The sequence below is a fragment of the Tachysurus vachellii genome, chromosome 15 (genome assembly GCF_030014155.1).
Source record: "Tachysurus vachellii isolate PV-2020 chromosome 15, HZAU_Pvac_v1, whole genome shotgun sequence".
NCBI classification, from domain to species: Eukaryota; Metazoa; Chordata; class Actinopteri; order Siluriformes; family Bagridae; genus Tachysurus; species Tachysurus vachellii.
The window spans coordinates 9,032,560-9,058,444 of NC_083474.1; the positions used below are offsets into that span (position 1 = coordinate 9,032,560).

The window sequence follows — 25,885 nt, forward strand, 5'->3', positions numbered from 1 at the left end:
AAATAAATCAGAAATTTGCAGATGATACTATGCTCATCTGTCTCATCCAAGATGGCGATGAGTCTGCATACCTGCTGGAGGTGAAGCAGTTGGTGCTATGGTGCAGTCAGAACAGTCTAGAGCTAAACACCCTCAAAACTGTGGAGATGATAGTGGACTTTAGGAAAGACCCCTCAACACTACTCCCCCTCACAGCCCGGTGTCATCTGTGGAGGCCTTCAAGTTTCTGGGCACTACCATTTCCCAAGACCTGAAATGGGAGTGCAACATAAATCCATCATCAAAAAGGCCCAGCAGAGGAAGTACTTTCTACACCAATTAAGGAACTATGGTCTGCCACAGGAGCTGTTGATGCTGTTCTACACTGCAGTCATTGAATCTGTACAGAAACAGACTGCAATGCACAGTAAAAACTGCAGAAAAAGTAATTTGTGCTCCCCTGCCCACTCCCCAGGACTTGTACGACACAAGAACCAGAAGGACACAACCTCTTTCGGCTCCTCCCTTCTCTCAGGTGCTACATAACTTTGCTTACTAAAACTGCCAGACACAGAAAGTTTCTTTCCCCAGGCCCCTTATCACCCTGATTAACAACTCATCATAATTATATTCCCTGCTTCATTGCATAAGTACTGCATTATCAGAACTGTCAGTCATCCCATCATCCGTGTATGTTACACACAACTGCTGCTGCATATTGTACAAAAGCATAATATTGCACAAAATTGTTATTTGCACTTCCCACACTTTATGTACATAACTGATCAGTCATATATTCTGTATTCATATTTAATACTCATAATGTTTATTGTATCACATCTGCATTGTCTTGTATAGTCTGTATTGTCTTGTATAGTATAGTGTTATTTATGTCTGTACTTTTGAGAGTCACAAACAGCTGGAACCAAATTTCTTGTGTGTGTAAACACACTTGGCCAATAAAAAAAATAAACCTGGTTCTGATTCTGATTCTGATTCTGAAATGGTAATGTTCAGCGTTCTGGTTATGAAGGTCATGTCCACAAACATTAGGCCATATAGTGTATAGTATGTGGAAATCTGATTCATATTATCATTAATAGCATTAATATATTATTTCTCCAAAAAAAAAAAAAAAACCCTTCAGATATTTTACACCCAACACTTGAGAACAATGCAGTGTTTACTTCTGTCACCACGGTAACCATGTGGGCGGGGCTACAGACTGACGTTTGAGTGAAAGGTTTGAACCAATCAGTTGACAGGACGGGTCTCTGACGTCAGAGTTAAAGTGAGAGAGAACCGTTATCAGGACACAACAGCCTGGAATTTTACAAAGGCCAAAGGTGCGATAAATTGTGTTATTAATGTATTAGCGACTGTGAATTTGTCAGTCATTTTTGTTTAGTGCGTTCGTAGGAGGCTAAAATTACGGGTTCGAGTGTTCAGCAGCGTTATTTTAAGGAGCACAGTGGATGATACAGTGCACTTTGTGGTGAGTAATGCACGTTATTCTAACGGTTTGCTTTTAGCCTGCTAGCTAACCTGAGTGGGATTGATTAAAGTGTGGATTAGTTTAGCACAGATTTCATAGCAAACGTCTTTTATCTGTGTGTAACTCTTAGTTAACTAGCTGTTTAGTCTTTATGCCTTATGTAAAGCTATAATTGCTGTTTTATGTCAGATTGTATTATTATTATTATTATTATTATTATTATTATTATTATCAGGGCTCTGAAGTCTTTAAGACAGGTAAGAGTGACATATTGTAAATATGTCTAGCCCCCTAAATATGTTTTATGACATAAAACATTCCAAAATTTAATATTTGAATGGAACAAAACATATTAAATTATACAATGTGGTGCTGGTGGTTAGTAGCCTTATTTTTTATGAGATTTAATTACACAGAATTTATGATAAAGTCATATTTTTTTTTTTTTAATAAAATGTCATAAAACCGGGGCCCCCTGGCACCATCTCAGGGCCCCAAGTTTGAGGACCACTGGCCTAGACTACTTGTTCTGAGCAGGCGTTGTCAGTGAACCGGCTGTAAAACTGTTAGCTAAGTTACAGACACTCATGAAAAACTGATGCTGATTATCTGGGAAACGTCTCTAACAGCAGTCAAAATGTCATTGTTTGTGTCAAACAAGTTGTGAATTTGTTGTAACATTACAACAGGAGATCATGACTTACTCTGTGCTCAAAGTGATGCTCGCAGCTCCAGTGGTTTTCTCTGTGGGTGAACGAGGATGTTGCTGAACAATTCCAGGATCTGCTTTTTTTTTTTCATTGGTTGTTGCGTTAAATCTTACCCAGATACAATAGTGCTATTTTCTGATTGCTCTTTTTTTGACTGGCTGATAAGTGTCAGGCTTGACTAAGAACTCCAGGGGAGACGCACTTGGTTCCTGCCCAGTTCCATAGAGACAGCGGTGCGGACAGATACATTTTGGGTGCTGTGGCATATTAAATATATGATAAATAGCAAGTTTTTCCGTGTGAGAAATACAATGTGTGGCGGGAGTTTTGCCCTCAGTGACATCTGCTTCTGCAAAAACGTTTAAGCTTCTACAAGTTTGTCTGGGTGCAGTTCACTCATCTAACTGCACATACATCATCATCATCAGCATCATATGCAGCCTCCATCAAGGACCTTGGGTCTTAAAGTGATCAGTTGGGCTGTATAGTGGGATATACAGTTAATCATTTGGCAGAGACTTTTATTCAAGTGACAAATGAGGTAAAATGTAATCCGCGTATACAGCGTTAAAGGTTAAAAGCTTTGCAGTTGCATGACCTTTGCACACCGGTTAAATATAAACATCTATTTAGAGAAAGTTTTACAACAGCGCTTTCCTTTTTTATATAATATGTTTATCGTTGTCCGTCGATTACGTGGCTTGTACACCATACGTAATTCTGTTAATTGTCAGTATAGAAAGGATAAGATATTTGTATCCTGTGACTTATGGTCAGAACTACTGTAATAGAAAATTGTCAACACTTTAGGGACTTCGAGAGGCCTGTTGTATTACTGTATATGACTGTGTATATAACATCTAAGTGAAGGAATGTTAGTTTAGTTAATGCAGAGTCTTGTAGATATTTGATTGCAAAAAAAATGATACAATACAATATCTGATCATATTTGAATACACTAAAATAACAGGGGAAAATGGTTCTTAAGGCTGTTGTGTATTTCTTAAGGTGAATAATAATAAAGCCTTTTGGAGCATCAGTGTATCAACAATACAATACAGAGCTTGCCACATACCATTTCTATTTTTAATACAATACCAGTTATCATCACAGTTATCTGTTGATGTCCCACATTTCAATCTTTATGAAGTTATTTAGTAACTTAGTTCTGTGGTAAAGTTGCACTAAATCCTGACATGTAGTAACAAGTCATCGGTTCACGTGCATGATCATTGGTCTGTCCACCTAAAGATAAATAATTTTCCATGGCATTAACTTCTTTACTGTTCAACTGAAACATTATCTATGTCAAACCTACTAGCAATCCAGGATTTCAGGCCAGTATCACGACCAAATCAGAAACTGATATCCCTGATATTTCACACACTCTCTCCACAAAACATATCACAGAAAAGACAAGATGTTTGACTATCAGTGTATTTCTCTCCTAGAAGATAAGCCTCTTTATATATTCAATCATGTGAGTGTTTTCTTCAGTGGTATATCTGTGGGGGGTAAGGGTTCAGTGACTGATTTTCTATGTTGGTTATATGTTTAGCAGCCTGGGAAAACATTTTACTATACAAACGCCAGCCTTCCTGGATTTAAATAGGTTCCTCCTTTACATGTGTCTCAAGAGCATTTTAAATTCTGGTTACCGAGAAAAGAGAAAATTTCCGATTATTAACTTCAGTTAAATTTTATTTGCATAGCATTTTTAACAATAGACATTGTCACAATATTTTTATTGAGCAAGACAGAGGTAATGATGGCAGCACCCTGGAATGATATTAGGATGAAATCTTGAGAGGAAACAGAATTAAACCCATCCTTATCTGGGTTCATGTTTTAAGATGAAGTATATAATGCTAAAGTTATCAACTGATGGAAACACGAGAGCAAAACTGCTTGTTGCAATTGCAGTCCTAAAGCTATCAATTACAATCCTAAGCCATCGTAGAAACACATTTTGGCTTAATAACAAACTGAACTGATTAGGCTTCTGCTTTCAGCTATCTGTTTTTACTAATAAAACCTTACTTAATACCTTAACTAGCTCTTTATCAGTCATTATCTTTTATTATTCCATTTGTAAAGATTAACAATTTCCACATCATGTTACTTTTACGTAGATTAAGTAGAAAGTATAAAGTATAAAGTGGTAGTTTATATAACATGCGTGCTGCTTAAAATTTCAGCATATTTTTGTGCAAAATGCTTTGAATTCATCAAAGAGTGCATTCAACTGTCCTTAGTGACTCTTATTGACATACGGTTGACAAATCAAAGGTTAAAAAACAACATAATATTGGTATATGGTCTTCTACAAGTCTCTGGAACTGAACAGCATACTTTCAAAAGATTTATTTTTTTTCAGTCTGATGAAAGGTGTTAGATGATGATGGTGGAGATCATGTCAATTCAAAATCTCCCACAAATGTCCAGCTGTATGTGTTGAGGTCTGGTGAGTGTGATGGATTGTCACCAGACAGTCTTTTGGGACATTTCTAGAAGAGACCACACTCGGATCTGCATATATAAGCTGTTATTATGGAATAATATTAATATTCCACTTCCCTCAGCATGCAGTCACTTCGTCACTTTAGCTGCCAAATACCAGAAATTTTATCCATTACATAAAAAAACATACCCAGATCCTCATATACTTGCTACAGATGTCAACATTACACCTGTGTTTATGGTGGTAACAGAAAGTGTATCGGTGTGTAAATATGTTTTTTTTCCGGCATATTTAAAATAAAAACAATCTTCTTCATATGTTATGGCAGATCATTTAGTTCAGATATAAATACATGAGCAATATTTATTCAGCAGCCTTGCAGGTAGAGGGGGAACAGTTAACACTTGAAGTTATGAACGGTTGTATGGATGGATGGATGGATGGTTGGATGGATGGATGGATGGATGGATGGATGGATGGATGGATGGACAGACAGCTGGACGGTTGGATGGTTGGACAGAAGGCTGGATGAATGGATGGATGGTTGGATGGATGGACGGATGGATGGATGGATGGATTCTTTTATATGGACAACAAAATGACAACAGATCCTTTTTTCCTGTTGCAAGAATGTAGGGCAAAAAATATTAGCATGTCACCCAGTATTCCATAAAAAGCATCAATGCTATTCCTTTAAGAGCAGATTGGAATGCCACTAGTGTTGAGTGACCGAGTGAGGTCGTAGGCAACAGCTATATTTACCATCAGGGTAACATGATCTCTGGCATTCTGGATCATTGTGCACATGCAATCCTTCTGGTCTTCACACTCTGGGCAACAGTCTTCAAAGCCGAACACTGTCGAACTGCAAAATGCGCCACTGGTGAGCCTTAAAGCCAATCTCTAAAGTACTTGCTTTAATTTGTAGCTTTTTTTAAAACTATAGTATTTTCTGTTTGAGTATCATTGACTATTTAATGGGAAATTAGGGGTGTTACTTTTAGGCCATGCTTTATTTTTAACTGTGTGTTTCACAAGGGATTTGTGAAGTGTTCCAGCCATGTTCTAAACTTGAATTGTGCCACTTTGATAATATTTTAATAATACTTTGAATATTTGGAATATTATATTACACGGATGGTTCACGTAGACTGCCATTCTGACTGCCAATCTAAATTTCACCTTATATCTTGGACCACATTATAGTCTCCTTTTTTTATTCTTCAGGTTTGAGCATTAAAGTTTGGATGGGATCTATGGCAAGCTGCAACCCCTGTTTTTCCACTGACTGGAACTGAGAGCGGCTCACCGTACAGCAGGTACCTCTTAACCTAACGCCTGTCTCCAACACGGGCACATACATGATACAGAGAAGCAGGTGGTACTGATCGCATATGTAAAGAACAAAGAGGGCTGCTGATTATTTCTGAACAAGCTTAAATCACATACACTACATGAGCTTATGGAGTTTATTAAATCAAATTTATTTAGCAATTAGTATGTTAATGGGTTTCTGAGTGAATCATAATAAAAAGAAACTAAATTTGAATATAATATATATAAATATATAAAGTGTGTGTTATTCAATGACTAAATTGCTGAGTTTAGCTGAGAAGGGACTCACAGCTTGACTTAAGGTATAAGTTTGGCCATGACACCATACGCTCTTAGCTGCTCATATTCCCGGGTAAATATAGACATGCCTGAGACTTTCGGTTTAAATACTGAACATGCTGACCATGAGCATTGTTTATGTTCTGTAAAAAACACCTCCAGGTCTGTGACACGAAATGATTAAATTCCTTCTGTAGTTTGAGTAAACTGTGTTGGTTTAGAATTTTAGGAACTTCATTACTTTAATATGCACAGAAAAGAATCTGTATTCGACATGTTTTTTTTTTTTTTTTCTATTAAAGATTCCTGTTTATGCTGCATTCTCGTAGTGTTATTGATGTTAGATAGTAACAAACTGTTAAGGCCCAAGTAATAATATCCTCTCACCTGTGTTACTGTAAGACTTTGTAGGCTATTTATTTATTCATGGTGTCTTCAACAATGGGTCAAGAAAGTGTCAAAAAGTAAAAATATCTAAATTCTTTAAAATATATGTTCAAAGAGAATGTAGTGCCCAGAGTTCCTGACTCAAACCATGATCTGTTTATGTGGAATTTCCTCCAAATTCTCTCTAGTTTCCTCCCACGCAGGCTGAATACTCCTATTTGGCTGTGTTTGTGATTGTGTGTGCATTGTGCCCTGTGATGGCCAGATCTACACTCCGGATCCACCACAATAAAGGGGTTACTGAAGATGAAGAATTGATTTTATGTATTTAGTTCATTTTTATTCATTATAAGTGTTCATTTTTATTCATTATAAGTGTTTTACAAAAGTGCGATATCCTGAATTTATTTTAGAGGTCAGAGAGTATAAGAAAAAGAGAAAATAATTCTGTATCTGTTAGGATTGTTTTGCTAGGAAACGTACCTTAGATACTGACCACAATGCTGCATACTATCGGTTAGTTTTTGTTTGCTTTGGTCACTAAAGAAACATTGTTTTAGATTGGTAAATTGCCTTCTAGGGTTTGGTATTCTCAGTAGTGAGGCTTTTTGTAGTCTTAGTATTCCATGTGTTTTGGTCTGCCTCTAGTGCTACCTACCCCAGAACTAAGTGCTGAATTATTGATGGCCCTGTGGACTGCACAGAGAGAGAGAGGCACAGAGAGGAAAGACAGCAAATGTGGATGCATGTCAGTGAGCAAGTAAGAAAGAGCGAGAGCAAAGAGACCAAAAGAGACCAGTTAAAGAAATAGGAGCCTTTTTACTGAACCCAACACGGATCCACAACACCAGATACTTTTATTTATTCAGACACTGCAGTGGCGCCCGAACAAGAGCCTGACTCTCCATGAGAACACGCTGTGCCAGCTTAACGTACAGCTCTGCTCAGGAGACTCTCATGTTACACACACACTCACGCACACACACACACACACACACACACACACACACACACACATCAAGTCACATCAGACCTCTCTAGAAGAATGTGGGAGAAAGCTGGACAATGCAATGCCCTACCTTGCCGTACCCTGTTTGCACACATGTCATGCTTGCCATGTGCAAAATAGTTATGCAATGTTTGTTATGAATAATTGAATGGTTTTAAGAGCACAGTAACCTCAATACTTCTATTTTTTTATCAATACACTATTTTTGCTAATGATTGTATAGTTTTTTAGAGTTTTGACACAGATTTTTGTATTAATGATTATTATTGTTGTTGTTGTTATAGTTCTTGTCATTTAATATTGTAAAATAACCCTGAGTAGGCAAAAATAAACATAAAGACATTATTATTGTTTTGCAGTCGATGCGGCCTGTCACTGTCTCTCCTCTGTCCGAGCTCTCAGCATGTCTCGCGTCTCCTCCACGGCCAAGCGCTACGGTGGCTCCTCATATACCAGCCACTATAGCACATACAGCTCCTCCCTGACGCCCTCACTCGGGGCTTATGATCGTGACAAGCTTCCCTACAAAGCCCCCTCGACTGCATTCTCCTCCTCTAGCTACCTGAGCTCGGGCAGCAGTCGGACACGGAATTACAGCTCCACGGAGCCTGATCGCGGCCGTCCTATCCCTCGCACTGACCTGCTGAGCGGCCGGCGAAGCGAGAGCCTGAGTCGTACACCCTTAAAGGGCTATAGTTCAGGACTGAATGGTGGCTCTGCCTATTCGACCTACGGCTACTCGCCGGCACAGACCAGCTACCTCTCCACTTCTCCTATGCCGTCCAGTGTCTCCCTAAACCGAAGAAAATCCGTTAGTCAGAGCGACCTGACGCGGGAGTTGTCCTCGCTGGCCCTCAATGACACTCCCAGCAGCAACAGTCTCAAGCAGGCCTACAGGACCCGGACAAGTGATGCCACAAGTGACTCCTACAGTAGCAGCAGCTTGCGCTCTGGTTTTGGGATGTCACGCAGCTCCACACAGGATGCAGTGAGCAGCAGCAGCAGTAGCCGCTTCTCCTCCTCCATTGGATGCTCTACTTCACCGCTCAGGGAGGAGCCAGTGAGACCGGTAAGCCATCCTGCGCTCTCTAAATATGTTAGTGGTGTACGTTCTTGCTGGAGAATCTCTGTGTTTTATTTACTTGACCTTCTGTAAGAGGCGCTGTTGCAAAGATACATACAGTAAGTGTAGATTCAGTGCTCGCTGACATTCTTTTTGGGAAGGGAATGTAAGATTATCAGTCTCGCTGAATTTTTGTCTGCTGAAGGTAAATTTTAAACCTGCGTATTAAAAAAATACTTGTATTCTTGAGCTGGCTAGCTAGCAGTTGCAAAGATAGACTAGTTCAATGCTACGGAAATCATCTCCACACATTGGACACTTTATGTGCTAAAACAAACCAGGAATAACTCCAAGACTGAGAACAAATGTATCCAGAGGAACTGTTCCACGTGGAAAGAATGTTGAGTCACCGCTCAGACACATAACACTGAAGTGTTACAGTGTACACGGTAATAACAGTCGCTGAATTATCACTAGCATTTCAGCAGAATCAGTAAAAGAACTCCATGGGAATGTAATCTGAAGTTTACTGCAATTAAGTGACACAAATAGTGAAAGATCTGGACAAAATATTCAGCTACAAATCGTGTTGTTTCAGACAAGAGTACACACTTGTTTTAAAATATATAAATTAAATAATAAATAAATAAATAAATAATCCTGGAAAAAACACATTAAAGCTGCATTACCATTGCTGCTTGTTAGAAAATGAAAATATAATATCAATATTAATAATTATGTCACAACACTTTTCTACGCTATTGAGGGTACTATTATGATTTATTTCAACAGATTAAACTCGATTGGAAGTAGCAGTACATTTACAATTGATAGGCTTGTTATCTGTTACAGTTTTGTATGAAATAGCTTTTTTCTCTCATTTTCTATCCTTACATTATTTTCAATAGAAACATCTGTATCATGGTGCATTTCAGCTATGGAATAAATAATAAAAAATAATATTATAAATGATATTTCTCTCATCTTGGCCACCCCAAAATTAAATAGTTAAGAGTTAAAGAGTTAAATAGTTTTTTGATTGTTGGCTCGGGGATATGTTTGATTCCCTCTTTGTCATCCAAGTTGTTGAATCTTTTTTCGGAAGCCGGGCTAAATTTAGTTTAACGTCTGTCTTACATCAAAATCAATTGTCTGGATTTCGCAGATTAGTCTACACGTCTGGGGATTTCAGAAGTGCACATCTGAGTGCAACTCACTTTAATTCTCCTGCTAATGCTCTGAATATCTAGGACCAATTCTATTCAGTCTACTTATAACACACTGAACCAGGACAATATGCTGTTCATCTAAACGGCAGTAGGGAAGAGTAATATGTTGAACCAGAGCTAAATTGTTTACTCTTGATAACTGAATAATTTGACCAAAGTAAGCCATGTTGTAAATAGTTTGTTTCACATCTTTTCAGATGTGTTTCTGTACAATACTGACACATAAAATCTGAAGGCCAGGGCCTCTTAATTCAAACTACAGGTCTGTAAATGTAAGAAGCAAACACTACTTTTCCAGTAACAACATACTTTGTGGTATTGCAGTAGACCGAGTGTCTGAGTTAGTACTGGAGCATTAACAGAGCTTTCCTGTCTGATTTTTTTGCCAGTTTGAGTTTTTCTTTTATGTTTTTTCTTAAATGAGAATATGTTTGAAATACATGTTTTCCACTTCTGTTTAGCAAGTTCAATATTCAGAGAGTTGTTTCTGTTGTCTAGCGTACGGTGCCGATCGTATCATTGAATTCTCAGAACAAATCTCCAAACTGTCGGGATCGCCTTCACTAACAGCGTGTTCATCAGTAGCGCTTGATTATTAGTGATCACATGGACACCGATAACAGTTCAGGACATTTTATTTTCGTCTTGTTGTGACACGCTAGAGGCAGAGAAAGTCCAAGAGTAATTCTTTAGCAGAGAAACAGGATGTGCCTCTGGTGCTGTGTTATGTGTTTTGCAGTGTTAATTCACACACGTTAGCGAAAAATCTAGAATTATTCATTATGAGGTTTGGTTATAGCTTGAGTCTCTGTGGGTTTTGGTCCAATTATTCAGTGTCCTCTCACCATCAGAGAAAAATAATGCATATGAATGAATGAAAAAATTAGCTTTTTTAAGTTACAAATAAAACCTACAGCATATATATTGTAAGTCTATTGTTGTGTGGAAAACCCTGTTGTTGTGCTCTGAACCTGCTGGTTCTGGTACGGTAATGTATATTATATCTGACAATTTATTTTATATTTTTTATTGATTACCTGTGTACTACCAAACAAGCTGGACTGTAGTATACAGTGATCTTAAATAATAAATTGAATTACATAAAGTGAGACAATTCAAATATTTCAGGGAATATCACGGTGCTTAAACACAAACACAAACACACACAAACACACACACACAGACACACACACACGTTCTTACTGGACTATGTAGAACAAATGCTTAAAACCCACTAAGCAATTTGTGTGGTAAAAGCCTTACAATACCTCATTGGGGTGAATCAATCGATTACAGACAATTGCTTGGACTTGATTTAGTTCTCTTGCACTGTTACAATGGCTTCACTACACTTTCAAACAGAATACACTGTTGCATGCTGATAGGCTGGCTGCTTATTAGACTGCCAGAAGATGCAGTTGTTTTGCTAATACTTAAGGAATTAAACACAACACACTGCTGGTATACAAAAATAATGCATGGCGAGGGGGTGTGATTCAGCATGACGTGCAAGCCAAGTACCACTAACAACGGGAAGTTCTCTCTTCTCTCTCTCTCTCTCTCTTCCATTCTCCTGTTCTCACTTTCTTTCTCTTTTAGACACAGAAACACACACACAGCAGCCTGTAATTTTTCCAAGAAAATTGAAAGTGCAACCAAGACTTCGAGTGCTTAGTTACCATAGATGGAAAAAACATCTCCTAGCAAACAACGTCCCCACAGCAACAATTATAAGAAGTGCTTACACAAGAAAAACAACACAATTTTGTATCTGTTTATCATTAGCCTTAATTTATTCGGATTTCGGAAGCTGTACAGCTGTTACTTTATTAACAATAAGGTATTAGAAGAAGAGCGTTAATGACATTCACATTAGAGACAGAACTATCTGTGCTGTTACACTAAATAACACACACTTTGTGACCAAGGGGAATCGAGCATGTGGTGTAAAATACTCATATGGATGAGGTGTGAATGATCACAGACAATCATCCTCATGCATGTGTATCATCCATTAATTCTGTACAGTGTGCTGTGTTTCTTCCCAGAGCAAAGTGAGCATCGTCCTCCATTAACATTATGTTTATGTTATTGAGCAGTGTTGCTCTTGTAGAATATCTCATTGCACTTTAGGGCAAAATGAATGCGCCGCATAATAACATTCCTTGATAAGCTTCGTAGCATTTGGTAAGCTTTACCATATGCTGTTATTTTGGGCTTTTGCGGAACCAAGCGCCACCGCACCCCTGTTGGTTGTAAGCAAAATACACAGATTGTAAGGACAAAGCAGAGTTATGGCTGATCTCATTCTAACACAGACTGTATATTTATGCAGCCAAATCTCCATTTTCTGTTTGTTTTACTGAAACATCAGGAACACGCCATCGGCCAGTGACTCCATACAAAGCTTAAAATATATAGCTTAAAAATAGTAAAATACGGCTGGAAGCAACATTAATAATCTCATTTTTAGTTCATTTTAATCTTATAGTACGAACTAATAAATAGACTTGACTAGATGTAAGAAATGATTACTTCATAATCCTGTCATTTTTTGCAGTGAAACAATAAAAAAAAAAAAAAAGTCAAGAATGCAGCTTCTAGTTTTTCTTAAGTTTGTGTGTGTAATAGTTTGTCCCACTTTGTTGTCACTATGCTTGTTGATGCAACCTTTTGAAATAAAGCATTGCTCAACCCAAACCTATTCCAGTCTAATTGATGCTGTTGATTAATATCAGATTTTACCTTCTCATGTATTATGAACAGCTCTCTGAACAGTTGCATAGGAACAACACACTTCTCAGTGAGGAACTGAGGTTATTATTAATTGCTGTGGCACCCATGTGCTCACACCCGCCTTCCTCTGTGTACCAGTGTGCAACATGTAAAGTAACTTCTTACACATTCCCAGACCTAAGGATTGTAAGTATTGTCCTACTTTCATTGCCATCAGCACTGCAGTGTTACTCGTAGCTAATTATAAGGGTTAGATGGCTCCCTGGAGTGTCTAGCAACCCCCTTTTTCGTGCCATATTTAGCTCAGAAACGTTATAGTTGTCCCTTCTATGTTAATAGTGTTGTGCAATGATTAGCTTTTGTGCATCATTAGATCTCTTTAGGAATATTTGTTATGTGAGAATTGCATTATTTATCTCCCTTTTATTAAGGTTTCTTAGAGATGGGTCTGCTTTCTTTATCTTTCAGAATGTAAGTTATAAAAAGGTGTCCTGGGAGGCTATGCACAGAATGTACTGTGTGTGTGTGTGTGTGTGTGTGTGTGTGTGTGTGTGTGTGTGTGTTTGTTGTACTAAACTGACGTGGGTTCTAGCATGAAAGTGGAAAAACCTGCAGCTGCAAATATAGCAGCCGGTAATGTGGGAAGTGTCTTGTTTTACACACACACAACTTTCCTCGCTGAGCTCCTGACGGATTTTTTTACCGGTTCATATTATTGTAGCGTGTTTCTTTTGTGGATTACTTATTTTTCTATTCACCTGTGCGATCGTGCCTCCAGGTTAACAAGCTCAGATTCTCTACATGAGCACTGGAGAGTTCAGCTGAAAGTCATTCAGGAAGGAGTAAAAAAAATCTCTCTGTGGTTATCGTTTGTAGCTCGTTGTATTTAAAGACCAGAATGCACCAGTCGTACACTGTGACTGTGACTGCTGAGCGCTCCGTTTCTTTATTGCCTTTCATGAAAGCACACGAGCTGAGGCGGAAGAGTTCTATGCCTGGCTCCGTGCTCGTGTCCACCTTCGTGGGGCTCCTGATTAACCAAGTCAAGGTATGAGTGTGTGCTATTTATAAGGACTTTTTATCATTGATATAACACAAATGTAATAAAATAAAAAATGTTTTCTGTAACTGGTTCTGTCCTTAGAGCTTCATTAACTACAGTTGAATTGCTAGAAGTGTCTTTAGTGTCTTTGATTTTAATGTTGGCTACAAAACGAATAAAATATGATCCTATTCTAGCATTACAATAGCCGATAATACAGAACAGCTGTTTTTTCAGTAGCAACCGGAGACTTGGGTCTGAAAATGCATTGGGTCTGAAAATGCACATTAATTATTAATATTTAGGCCATATATATGTCAGCTCAGACTCAAAAATATGTATTAATAAATAAATAATGTACATGAAATAAATCCATACAGAGTGGTTAGAGTTAAAGAGGACCCTGGAAAAAAAACATTTTTCTAAAGCAATGTTAAAATATTAAAACAGCATCATGCCATGCTCTGATTCAAATGCCCTTCAAAATGATAGAACAGGAGTTCAGCTCGTCTTGGCACTAGGGGACCTCGGTGCTGGTGAACACACCACAGGCTATGAATGTGCAGGTGGAAGCTTTTCTCATCCCCTGATTGGTTGTTTCGATTGGTTTTGCAGTGCTTTCTTCTAGCAGTATTCATTTGAAATCATTCATAGCATTCATTTGAAATCTCTAAAGCAAATGTCTCGTGCTTCTATAAGAAATAAAATGTTATTTTTACTTATTTTACGTACTTTTATTTCATTAGCTGTTATCTGTCAAGCCTGGTATCTCTTGACCATTATGTCATCCTTGCTGTTCGGCATGTCTTTAGCTGCAGTACTTCTGAGTATTGGCCGTGGAATTCTGGAAAGTTTCCTTTCCCAGGAGCAAACATAGCAACACATCTTTGGAGTTGTTCTGTCAGACCCAGGCTATATTGTGGTGTATAACTCACGGAAACCTGACTGAGAATGCTATGAATGAGTCCGCAGGACTCTGTAGTATCATTAGCATGTAGCGCTGTAATAGAACAGGTTAGCTTTATAGTTTCTGTACGAGTAAAGTGATATTAGGTTCCTGTATTTGTTGCTTATATAAACAATATACACTATATGGTCGAAAGTTACACTTGGACACTTGACTGTAACACTCTTATGTGCTTGTTGAACATCCCATTCCAGATTAATCTCCCTTTGCTGTTATAATAAGCTTCACTCTTCTGGGAAAACTTTTTATTAGGTTTTGGAGCATGAATGTGAGGATGAGCCACAAAAGCATTAGTGAGGTTAGACACTGATGTCAGTTGAGGAGATCTGGGGTGCAGTCAACATTCCAGTTCATCCCAAATGTGTTCAGTGAGGTTGAGGTCAGGGCTCTGTGCAAGCATTCAATATCTTCTACTTGTGTTGTCATGGAGCTTGCTTTGTGTGCAGGGGTATTGTCAGGGGTATGAACACAGGGGTATCGGAACATGTTTGGAACCTAATTCCAGTGGAGGAAATTGCAATGCTGCACACATGAAGACTATTTTCGTTTGGATGTGATGGTCAGGAGTCCATATGCTTCTGGACATATAGTGTGTATATATAAAAAAAATAATAATATAAAGGTCAGTAAATTAATAAGAATGAAACAGGATGATAGTCTGTGTGTGCAAGTGTTTTGGAAATCTAGATATTACCTAGCATTGACTTTGACAGGAAATAGAGTGATCTTCAGCAGGGATTCATTGGGAGGAGTGACAGCATTGACATTATTGATACAATAATGCTCCTCTGTCCTTTTCTCTCAAGGAACACATTAGAGGCCGGTTTGTATATACAGCGTCATCGTCAGCTGCATCCTTTAGTCATGTCACATAGCTTTCTGTGTATTTTTGTTATAGTAATGTTCTAATGAACATTGTTTTTGTATTAATCCTTAACGTGTTATGTTAATGTTTAGGATTAAAATCAGAAGTTAGCCATTACTGAGCTCGCATGCTTTGTGATTGTGAATGTGTCCTCTATGTGCTTACCTCCTGTGGGCCTCTGTTCTGGCCCCTTGGGGTGTTGGCAGAGTGACAGGTAGAGAGTAAGTGTGGCTTGTTTATGAGCAGCTGGCTGAAACAGGAAGGACTGGACACAGTGTTCTCCAGCTTTCTAAGACGTTCTGCCAGCTCAGTGTGACGTTTTGGGAGCAAGGTGGAATCTCATTTCAAGTTCATACCCACCTTTTTTTTTTCTCCACAAGTCACCTTAGGAATCTTGTCGTAAGTTTTAGGATGAAGTCAGTGATTCTAGATTTCCTGAGCAAATGGATGAAGTAAGCATATAAAATATATAATTTATTTAACTTTGGTCCTTTGAAGCAATTGCTCGCTTTTGATGAAAGGGGAATAACTTATTTGTACCAATGTACTGAATGCAGGGTGTTTGCTAGTTTGTGATTTTTACAAACAAATGTTCTGAAAAAGTTTTCAATTGTATTAGATTCGCTTGCACATTTGAATACAAATCGCATGGCAGATATGCTCCAGTGCATTTGATTACCATGAAACCAATTTAGACTCGTTTCCAGGTATTTATCAAATAAAGCCAGGACATGCTGCATGACCACCACATCGGTGCTGATTTTAAGGCCCTTTTATTTTACTTCAGATGTTCTATTTCTATGACTCATTTATTATGAACATGTGTGAACAGACAGGGGAAATAAGTACTCAGACATTGTTGATGTTATTTAATATGGCAACCCCATTTAATCATTTCTACCTCACTACCTCTGTACTTCACATTGGGTATGCTTGTTCTCTGTGTAACTTATCATTATTCAGTTATCTTAAGATGTAAAAAATAATAATAATAATATTATAATAATGGTATTTGTTAGCTATGTACTTGTAGTATAATATAATACAGCCATAATGCCACAGATCTTTTTTTGTATAAATTGTATATAATTTTTGTAGTCCAGTTAGAGAATAAAACAGCCATAGGGAAACGTGTCAAAATCATATATAATCATGAGATTATGTTTTTACATATGATTGCATATGCTTAAAGCACATAACAGGCCATATATGACTGTATAAGAGTTTGTAAGACTTTGCACTCATCACCAGCCGGTCCTGTTGGTTGTCTGTTTCATACATGAGTTTTTCTTCTGCAGCACAAAACAAAATACGGTGTAGTACCTGTCGATGCAGTACCAGCAGTTAGATCAAGGGCTAACTAACTTCAACAAAACAGACTTCCTGTTAGAAATAGAAAGAATTTCCTGGTTAGGGGAAATTATTTATATCTGGTGTGACCAAGATGAGGATTGCTACCCTTTTGAGTCTGGTTCCTGTCAAAGTTTCTTCCTTGTGTCTTCTCAGGGAGTTTTTTCATTGTCACCGTCACCTCTGGCTTGCTCGTTAGGGATACATTTATAAACTAATATCCTGAATTTATATGTAAAGCCGCTGAATTTATATGTAAAGCCACTTTGTGACAATGGCCGTTAAAAGAACTGTCCAAATATAGAACTGAATTGAATTAAATGTAGCTGCTGCTCTGTAGTAATAACAAGAATGAATATTTACTTCCATTATAGTGGCTTTTAGAGTGAGCATTTTTATTTGTCTATTTTGAAATGTGATTATTTTTTAAGTCATTATAACAAATTGGGTCTTGAAGCTGTACAAATTACATTGCTTTGGAAGCTTCACTACAGAACTACATGTTGTATATCGCTGTCTTGAAAAAACACTCAAAATAGCACGACCTCAGCCGTATACATTAGAATTATTCAGCTGTTTGAGTATGAATAAACCGACTGAGCTCTTTTTTGTCAATAATGATACTTGATACTTCACTTGATTTCAGCTATATGACACCTTTGGAAATCTAATCACAAAATCATGATCTAAAGCAAGGCCACATCACATTATAGTTAATGCATTCGATTGTTTACAGTACAATAAACGAGTTTACATTTACTGTCTGTACACACACACTCCGAGTAACATGTACAAATGTACCCTCAGTTGTACCCTGCTGTAAAAATAGCTTCCTAGCTGAGAAATCTGTCACCAACCAGCTGCTGTTATGGCATCATAGCTGCAATGTACAACAGATCATCCAATGTGCAAAGGAAACAAGATTCTATATTTGGCATTAATGATAAATGAGCAGAGTACGACAAATCCAGCTGAAGTGTCTACTTTCAAAATGACACAGCAAGCAGGTTCCCAGTATCAGTGCTGTTGTGAGTCTTCACTCAGATGTTTGAAGGAACTGCGAGAACTTTGGCGTCCATCCATGTGCAGAGCATCTTAAGAATGTTCCTAAAATTGTATGTAAATAAGGATTTGGTTAATCCACTCTTAATTAAACAAGTTGTTTTTTCAGCATTAGTATTAGGAAATGGTCAGACTTTGTTCACAGGAACAATGAAGCATCTGTTCGCTCATATTCCCCAGAATTATGAGGAACATAAGGTCGCTGTGCGATCGTGGTGTGGCCGGCATCTATCCGAGGCCTTTAAAAAATATCGTCATCACCACACTGCTCAATTCATTTAAATCAGAGTGGATTGTGTTTCTTCTCCTCTGCTTGAATGCTCAAGAAAAAAAAAAAACAGCACAGTTTCAAGTGTCTACTCTATTAAAGTGCAATTTCTGCCTAACCAGTCGCTCAGTCAGTCTGCAGAGTGTCTGAACAGTCAGAAAACAACGTGTGTAAGTGGAGCAAACATGCAGCTGAGAGAATACTTAGAGGTGACCTTTTGTTGTGTTACTTTTCAGACCCCCTACATATATATTAAAGGAAACATTTCCACACAGTGAAGTTTAATCTGCATACAAAAATGAATCATACAAAAATGAACAAAGGTGATGAATTTATAAGTGATCCAATGTCTGTTTACACATTTTACAGAACTCCAAAGCAGCCCAAGGTCTGGTGGGATTAAAGAATCTGGGCAATACAGTGAGTACCACAAACTTTCTTTCCAGTGATAGTATTTTTAAAAACCATATGACTGTATATATAAGTCTGATTTCTTAAAAATGGATCATCTGGTGTAGTAGTAGGGAACACAGACTCTTCGCCTTGTTCAATCTTTTTAATCTGTCCTACTGTTTTTATCTTCTGTTCTAGACAAATCCAGCAGGTCAAAGTGTTTCAGTATCACGTTCACATTCCTTTTCATCCCTCCACTTGAGCTTATTTCTCATGCTATCTCATTGCCTTGGAAATTCAGTTAGGTTGCTTTTGCCAGGCAACAGTAATCATGCGATCCAAAAATAAATCATTAGGTCATTCATGCTAAACTAGACTGAGCCGGTGTTCCCACTGCTCTTCCAGCTCCTACCGAACCTTTTTTAGAGCTTTCTATAACCTACAATGTTGTAGTTTTTAACGCACTGTCTTCTGTCTGTTTTTGCAGTGCTTTATGAACTCCATTCTTCAATGTCTTAGCAACACACGCAGTTTGCGAGACTACTGTCTGCACAACTCCCACCGTCGCGACCTCAACAACAACAGCCGCACAAACACCGCACTGATGGAGGGTAAGAGCACTGACATGATTTCTGTGTTCCTTAATTAAAGCACAAGCCCTGGTCAAGAGCATGCTCACAGCAGTCCACCATGTCTTCCATCACAGAATTTGCCAAGCTCATTCAGACATTGTGGACGTCGTCAACCAGCGACGCCGTCAGCCCTTCCGAGTTCAAAACGCAAATCCAGAGATACGCGCCCAGATTTGTCGGCTATAAGTAAGTCCGAACATGACCTTAAGTTAAACCTGGACACTTGGAAGGAAACTGTTGTCCCCAAGTGTGTTGGTGTATAGGTTTTTTGTTTTAGTTCTGTTACCCAGCCAATACTGAGAGAAAGACTCTGTGTTCTCCAGCCAACAAGATGCTCAGGAGTTTCTGCGCTTCCTGCTCGACGGCCTGCACAATGAGGTGAACAGGGTTACGGTGAGGCCCCGTGCCAACACCGAGGACTTCGACCATTTACCGTAAGCGTGTGTGCTTTTGATAAATATGAGCACCAAAAAGAAAATGCATTTCTTGCTGATGTCCAGAAGCCCATTGCAAGCTGAAACCTACTGATATCCTTGTGGATCATTTAAAGCTCAGCCAGTGGAAAGCATTTTTTTTTTTTGTATAACAGCCCAAATATTGTTATAGTGAAAAGCCTTACTACTAAGTGTAATTCAGGATTGCGATTTTTTTTCTCTTATTGAATTTTGATTTTAGTGTTTTCTTAGATTTATGACATTAATCGGTAACAGTAGATTATTACATTAGTTATATAAATGTTTCATTTGTACAGCACTGTGCTATATTGGATGGAAAAACATATAAAGATATAAAGATATACTATGTCTATTACAGGCAGTGTTAATGACTAACTCTGCATTTCCTCCTGCAGAGATGATGAGAAAGGGAAAAAGATGTGGAGCAAGTATCTGGAAAGAGAGGACAGTAAAATTGTAGGTATGTTTAAACAAGCTCGCCCGCATGTTCTCAGAGTTATTAGGTGAGTTACAGAAGAGAAATATCTAAGCTCTGGGTTGGACAGTACTTATACCTCGCATGCATGAAACTAATAAAAACACATTTAAATATAATATAGAAGTAAATATCTGGTGTATTTCATATGCATTCGTATGTGTTCAGACTTGTTTGTAGGGCAGCTGAAGAGCTCTTTGACCTGCACTGAGTGTGGCTACTGTTCCACTGTGTTTGATCCCTTCTGGGATCTTTCCTTACCCATCTCCAAGGTCAGTTCAGCTCAGAAGCTCTCTTACACTCATGCTGTTGCTGTGTTCTGTAACGTAAATGTGAGAGCATGTAAGTGATGTCTGACAGTGTGTATTGCACCCAGAAGGGCTACGGAGAGGTCAGTCTGATGGACTGCATGCGACTCTTCACTAAAGAAGACGTGCTGGACGGAGACGAGAAGCCGGTGAGGATGCTTCCATTACATCCTGCCTGCTTTATTTTACCATTTAATAGAATGATGTCCCTAAAGATCACATTTGTCTCCACAGACATGTTACAGATGTAAAGCCAGAAGAAAATGTACAAAGAAGTTCACAATTCAGAAGTTCCCTAAAATCTTAGTGCTACGTATCCTTCTGCATGACTATTTTATAATACACTCTTTACAGTGTGTTGTTTTTTTTAGGAAATATATGAGGGATTGTTGTATAAAATGATCATGTATTTCTAAGTGGAAGCATTTTCACTCTGACAGATGAGGGCTGGGACAGTGAGAGATAAGACATGATAAGATATTATTAGTTAATGTTATTTTTCCTCATGTCTGTGCTTACGTGGAGGCGTAGTTATAAATCAGATATCATATCAAGTATCATGTCAAAAGTCATTGCATTTTGTTGGAAGATTATGTTAATAAATGATATCTTTTAAATTTTTAATACTTATTAATTATTTACAATAAAACCAAGGAAATTAACAAGGCAGTTTTGATTTCTGAGTGCCTTTAAGTGTCATTGAATCATTGCTTTGTGGAGGTATCCTGTAACAGATAAGTGCTCAGACTCTAGACGAAAACAAATAGCGTGAAATGCCTCAAAGTCTCGATATTTTTACTCCATTTTAGATCAAATACATCAGGGTACAATGTACAGCTTTGTCAAAACACTGTATATATATATATTGTTTATGTTTATTGCCTGACAGACTGGAGGGACAAAGTCTTTCCTTGATTCACACTTTCAGATCTCAAGCGTTTCTCAGAAGCTCGAGTCAGATCAAGCAAACTGTCCACTTTTGTCAACTTCCCCATGAAGGACCTGGACCTCAGGGAGTTTGCCTCTGACAGGAGCAGTTAGTACATATTCTTGTTACATATTACATTAAATTATTACAAAATATTACAAAAATTATAGAACAACCGTCTCATTTAGTCTAGCTTGTTCCTGTATCACGCAGAATTACATAGAAATGCATTAAAGAAAACAGTACACAGGCTCAAACAAGTGAAGTATAAACACAGTCATTCTGTGACGCAGGGTTTTACAAGATTCCATGTTAAAAAAACAAAAACAGACCTCCTGCCTGTGCTTCACATGTCTCTGGTGGAACCACTGATCCAGACAATCTGAAAATGATACAGTAAAATCATCACGTGAGGAACAATGGGCAGAATGTAGAAAAACAAGTCACCATGTTTTTTGTGATGTATTTGTACGTATAGTGTAACTTGTAGCTCTCTGCATTTCTGTTCTCACTGTGTAAAGTGTGTTTAATGTTCTCTTCAGTATTCCGGCTTGTCTCGCTTTATCCACAGGTAGTGCAGTGTATAATCTGTATGCAGTGTCCAATCACTCAGGCACCACCATGGGTGGGCATTACACTGCATACTGCTGCAATCCGGACTCAGGAGAATGGTACACCTTTAATGACTCCAGGTACTTCTTCCACATGAATATGACATAGAGTTCATAAGCATTTGGTACAACCAGTTCTGATGTGGCTTTGCTTCAAACATCTATCCTGCTTGAAGTTTCTGAATCTGCTTGTTGCCATCGTCCAGCTCCAATTTTTTTCTAGCTGCTGTTAGTGTTTTCCGTTTTCTCTCTCCTCGTGTCGCCCCCACACTCACTTCTGCTCTGTAACCTCTCTCCCACTCACATTCTCTGTTTCTTGGTGAAAAGTGGCTGCCATTTTCATGCTGATTACCACGTCTTTAGATCCGACGAAGCTTCACACTGTTTGATCCTGTAACTCTTCTTTGTGCTGGTTCACCTCGTGCGTCTTTGTATCTCCTATGTATCTACAACGAAGCCTTATTCTTAGCGTTTGATATTTTGTGCAACATCCAACATATCATGACTACAGAATGCACATTACATAATAACCTCTAGGTTTATTAAACTAAAAACACAGATTGGTATATTAATGCTATAACTTCCACATTTTTCTGTGACAATATTTTAGTGTGTAAAATGCTACTAAAATACTGAATTTAAAACAGACGTCCATAGTGGCTGGTGAGCACCAAACATCATTCCAAGCCATGTGCATAAGACAAACATGATCTATAAGACTAAAGTGTACAGGTTCTGACCGCTCTGCGTTTTCTTACAGAGTAACGCCAATGTCCTCCAGTCAGGTGCGCAGCAGTGATGCGTACGTCCTTTTCTACGAGCGATCCGGCTTGTGAGGGCTTACAGGAGCCAGAAGGAGCGAGGCCACGACCCTTGGGGGTCATCACTTCTCAAGCAGCACTCCTCACGGAAAGAAGACACTGTCGCCACATTCTGGACACACGACAGGATTAAACATAACTTTCTTACTGTCGCTCTGCTGCTGTGTCCAGTTCATTTTCATTGAGGAGGTCTGGAGTGTCTTGATGCCTCCGTGTATGTGTGTGAGAGTGTGTGTTTATGAGTGTGCGTGTACGAGTGTGTGTCTGAGTCTGAGGGCAGCTCCTTGGGAGACACCACAGGGTAATAAATCCCCCGTGACTCTGTCTCACAAGTCTCTCGCTATGCACTGCAACAGAACTCTGGTCCCGACTGCGCCTTGCTCAAGATCACCTCAGTACACGGACTGGTTTAACCTTAGTAGTGTTTTCTCGTCAATCGTAACATTTTTATTTGTATTCCCTACACTCGAGGGGAAACGAACTGGTCTGAGGCTTCCTCTGCTGAAGGAGACAAGATTTACAACCTCGAAGCTGCAGCTCATACACGTTTTAGAGCCCATTGGTTTTGTTACACGTCTCTGCTTTTTATTCCGTGACTTGGTTTTTGATTTGTTTCACCTGTCAATTGCTATCCACTCCATTCTCTCCCTCCTCTTACTCTCCTGAGGGCTGAAAGGAGCAGAAGGTGGAAGAAGGTGGTCTGTGGAAGGTGTGTCGTGTCGAGAGGAGGCTGTGTGACCCGCCGCGTGTTTTTATTCAGTGTGGCTGCTACTGATCTGGTACTCAAACGCTGTGAACGAGAGGGCAGTCGAGTCGAGCTGATTATAGTTTGCTTGCTAGTCCTGATCAAAGAGATTTATCTTTGATTTCATGCCGTCGAACAACATGGAAAGTAGGTTTTGTGGGAAAAAACACTATATGTATATTTTTATATATGATGCAATATAGAGAATGTACTATACTTTGGTGCTGAAAATGACCTGTTACTGTTTTCAGTTCATCCAACAGGAGAAAGAGAATGGATACTATTTATGCTCACAAGTCACTTTTTCACAGTGGCAAAGTATATATGAAATAAATTTTAGAGAAAGAACTAACTTGTTTGCCTGTTTATTCAGATTTTGATTTCTGAATTAAAATGAATGTAAAGAATTTTAGATTAATGACCAAATAAACAGTGACTTCATTTCAGATGTTAGACAGACGGTCCAAGTAATGCGCTCTATTGCCCTCCTCAGGCAGAAAACAGAACCTGCTCGTAGACTGGAAAAGAAAAATGACCAGATTTTGTTTGTTATTGAATTTCTAACCTCCAGCCACAAAGGTAGAAATTAGACTATTTGATGGTCAGTACTCAGTTTAATACTCACCAAATATCCAGTCTAAGCCCGGGATTAGTCATGACAGCACTACATAAACATCAGACTCTCAAACACATTTATATTTGATTATTCTCACACTATGGATGATTTATTTCACTGATATCGTGCACCTCTAAATGTTTATAAGACCTTATAAACAAATGATCTTGAACTTTCTTTATTGTGTCAAAACAACTGATTACAACTTCCAGAGAAGAACTTTATAACTAGAGCTAAATTAGTGTTTGCTGGCTGGTCACCGGCTGTGAAGGAGTAAGTATGATGAAGACGATGTGGTGAAGACTGGGATTCACAGGGGTTTTTCCCTCCATTATACTATACTGTATTAATACTAATGGTTTTGGAAAGGGAGGTTCAATAAGGACACATGGGTGGGAGGGTCAAGTGACCACATACTTTTGGCCATATAGTAAACATTCATTCATTCACTTTCTACCGCTTATCCGAACTTCCCGGGTCATGGGGAGCCTGTGCCTATTTCAGACGTCATCGGGCATCAAGGCAGGATACACCCTGGACGGAGTGCCAACCCATCGCAGGGCACACACACACTCTCATTCACTCACACAATCACACACTACGGACAATTTTTCAACCTACCATGCATGTCTTTGGACCGTGGGAGGAAACCGGAGTACCCGGAGGAAACCCCCGAGGCACGGGGAAAACATGCAAACACCACACACACAAGGCGGAGGCGGGAATCAAATCCCCAACCATGGAGGTGTGAGGCGAACGTGCTAACCACTAAGCCACTGTGCCCCCATATAGTAAACATTTAAAAGAAAAAAAAAATATTACAGTGATGCCTCGAGATACGGGTTTAATTTGTTCCGTGATCTTGCTCGTATCTCAAATCGCTCGTATCTCAAAGCAATTTTACCCATTTAAATTAATTGAAATCCCATTAATCCGTTCCAGCTCGAAAAATTCCACTCCATTTGTTTTGTTTTGAATATGAAAAATGTACAGTACCTGTATTTATAAATGACAAATATTGTATAAAAACATACAGTAATAAAAGAGAATGGTAAAAAAATAAACTGGTTTTACTTTATGGAAGATGCGCACGGATGTTGAGGGAGGAGTAAACAGGCTTTCGCTTTTCACTTTCGCTTTCGTTCACTTACTCACTACTGTACACACTTAATGCTACTTTACACTTAAATGGAACTTAATTAAACTTCATTTAGAGCGGGGAGAGCAGCAACTAGAAAATAGAAAAGACCCCCGTATAACAGAACCATTAATGCATAGAATTAAAAATAGGAAAGGAAAATAATAAATTGATAAATAATTAAATAATTAGAGAGGGAGAGAAAGAGAAAAATATGTGGAGATTTATGATGTAAACTGGTACAACGAACACAGGTTCCGGCATGGTGAAGTCGGGTTGGAGGAGGGAGATGGTCGGCACCTCACGCAGCCCCTTTGCGACTCTCCATAGGAAATGAATGACTTCCTGTTTATCGGCAGACGTTTGTCGTGTGCAGTGGAAAGGCGTCTTTAACCGAGTGAGACGCGGGAAGCTGAGGCGGGGGAAACAGAGCACACGTGGTTGTTGGGGATCTTTGTTTCGGCGGCGGCTCGGATGCTCGTATCTCAAAAATTTGCTCGTATCTCAAGCCAAAAATATGGTCGAA

At 38.7% G+C, this 25,885-nt stretch overlaps 1 protein-coding gene across 6 annotated transcripts; it reads left to right on the forward strand.

Annotated features, from left to right (window-relative positions):
* The first annotated feature begins 1,267 nt into the window (after positions 1–1,267).
* On the forward strand, positions 1,268–23,953 carry usp2a (ubiquitin specific peptidase 2a). 6 transcript variants are annotated; one of them, XM_060888320.1, is made up of 14 exons: positions 1,268–1,474; positions 5,873–5,964; positions 8,015–8,724; positions 18,607–18,657; positions 19,118–19,241; positions 19,337–19,448; positions 19,586–19,696; positions 20,113–20,177; positions 20,361–20,464; positions 20,569–20,649; positions 20,735–20,813; positions 21,429–21,536; positions 22,000–22,120; positions 22,800–23,953. In XM_060888320.1, the coding sequence occupies exons 3-14, from the start codon at positions 8,059–8,061 to the stop codon at positions 22,873–22,875; spliced, it is 1,698 nt and encodes a 565-aa protein (XP_060744303.1). In that variant the 5' UTR covers positions 1,268–1,474; positions 5,873–5,964; positions 8,015–8,058; the 3' UTR covers positions 22,876–23,953. The 6 variants fall into 6 exon arrangements, with proteins under 6 accessions (XP_060744303.1, XP_060744304.1, XP_060744305.1 ...); XM_060888322.1 differs by lacking the exon at positions 1,268–1,474 and adding an exon at positions 5,219–5,528 and having other exon boundaries at positions 20,572–20,649; XM_060888319.1 differs by lacking the exon at positions 1,268–1,474 and adding an exon at positions 5,220–5,528.
* Positions 23,954–25,885: the final 1,932 nt, after the last annotated feature.

Coding starts and splice junctions, on each gene's coding strand:
- usp2a (XM_060888320.1), top strand. CDS start 8,059: ATGTCTCGCGTCTCCTCCACGGCCAAGCGCTACGGTGGCTCCTCATAT. Junction 8,725..18,606: donor GGGAGGAGCCAGTGAGACCG/GTAAGCCATCCT, acceptor CACATTTTACAG/AACTCCAAAGCAGCCCAAGG. Junction 19,697..20,112: donor GAGGACTTCGACCATTTACC/GTAAGCGTGTGT, acceptor TTCCTCCTGCAG/AGATGATGAGAAAGGGAAAA.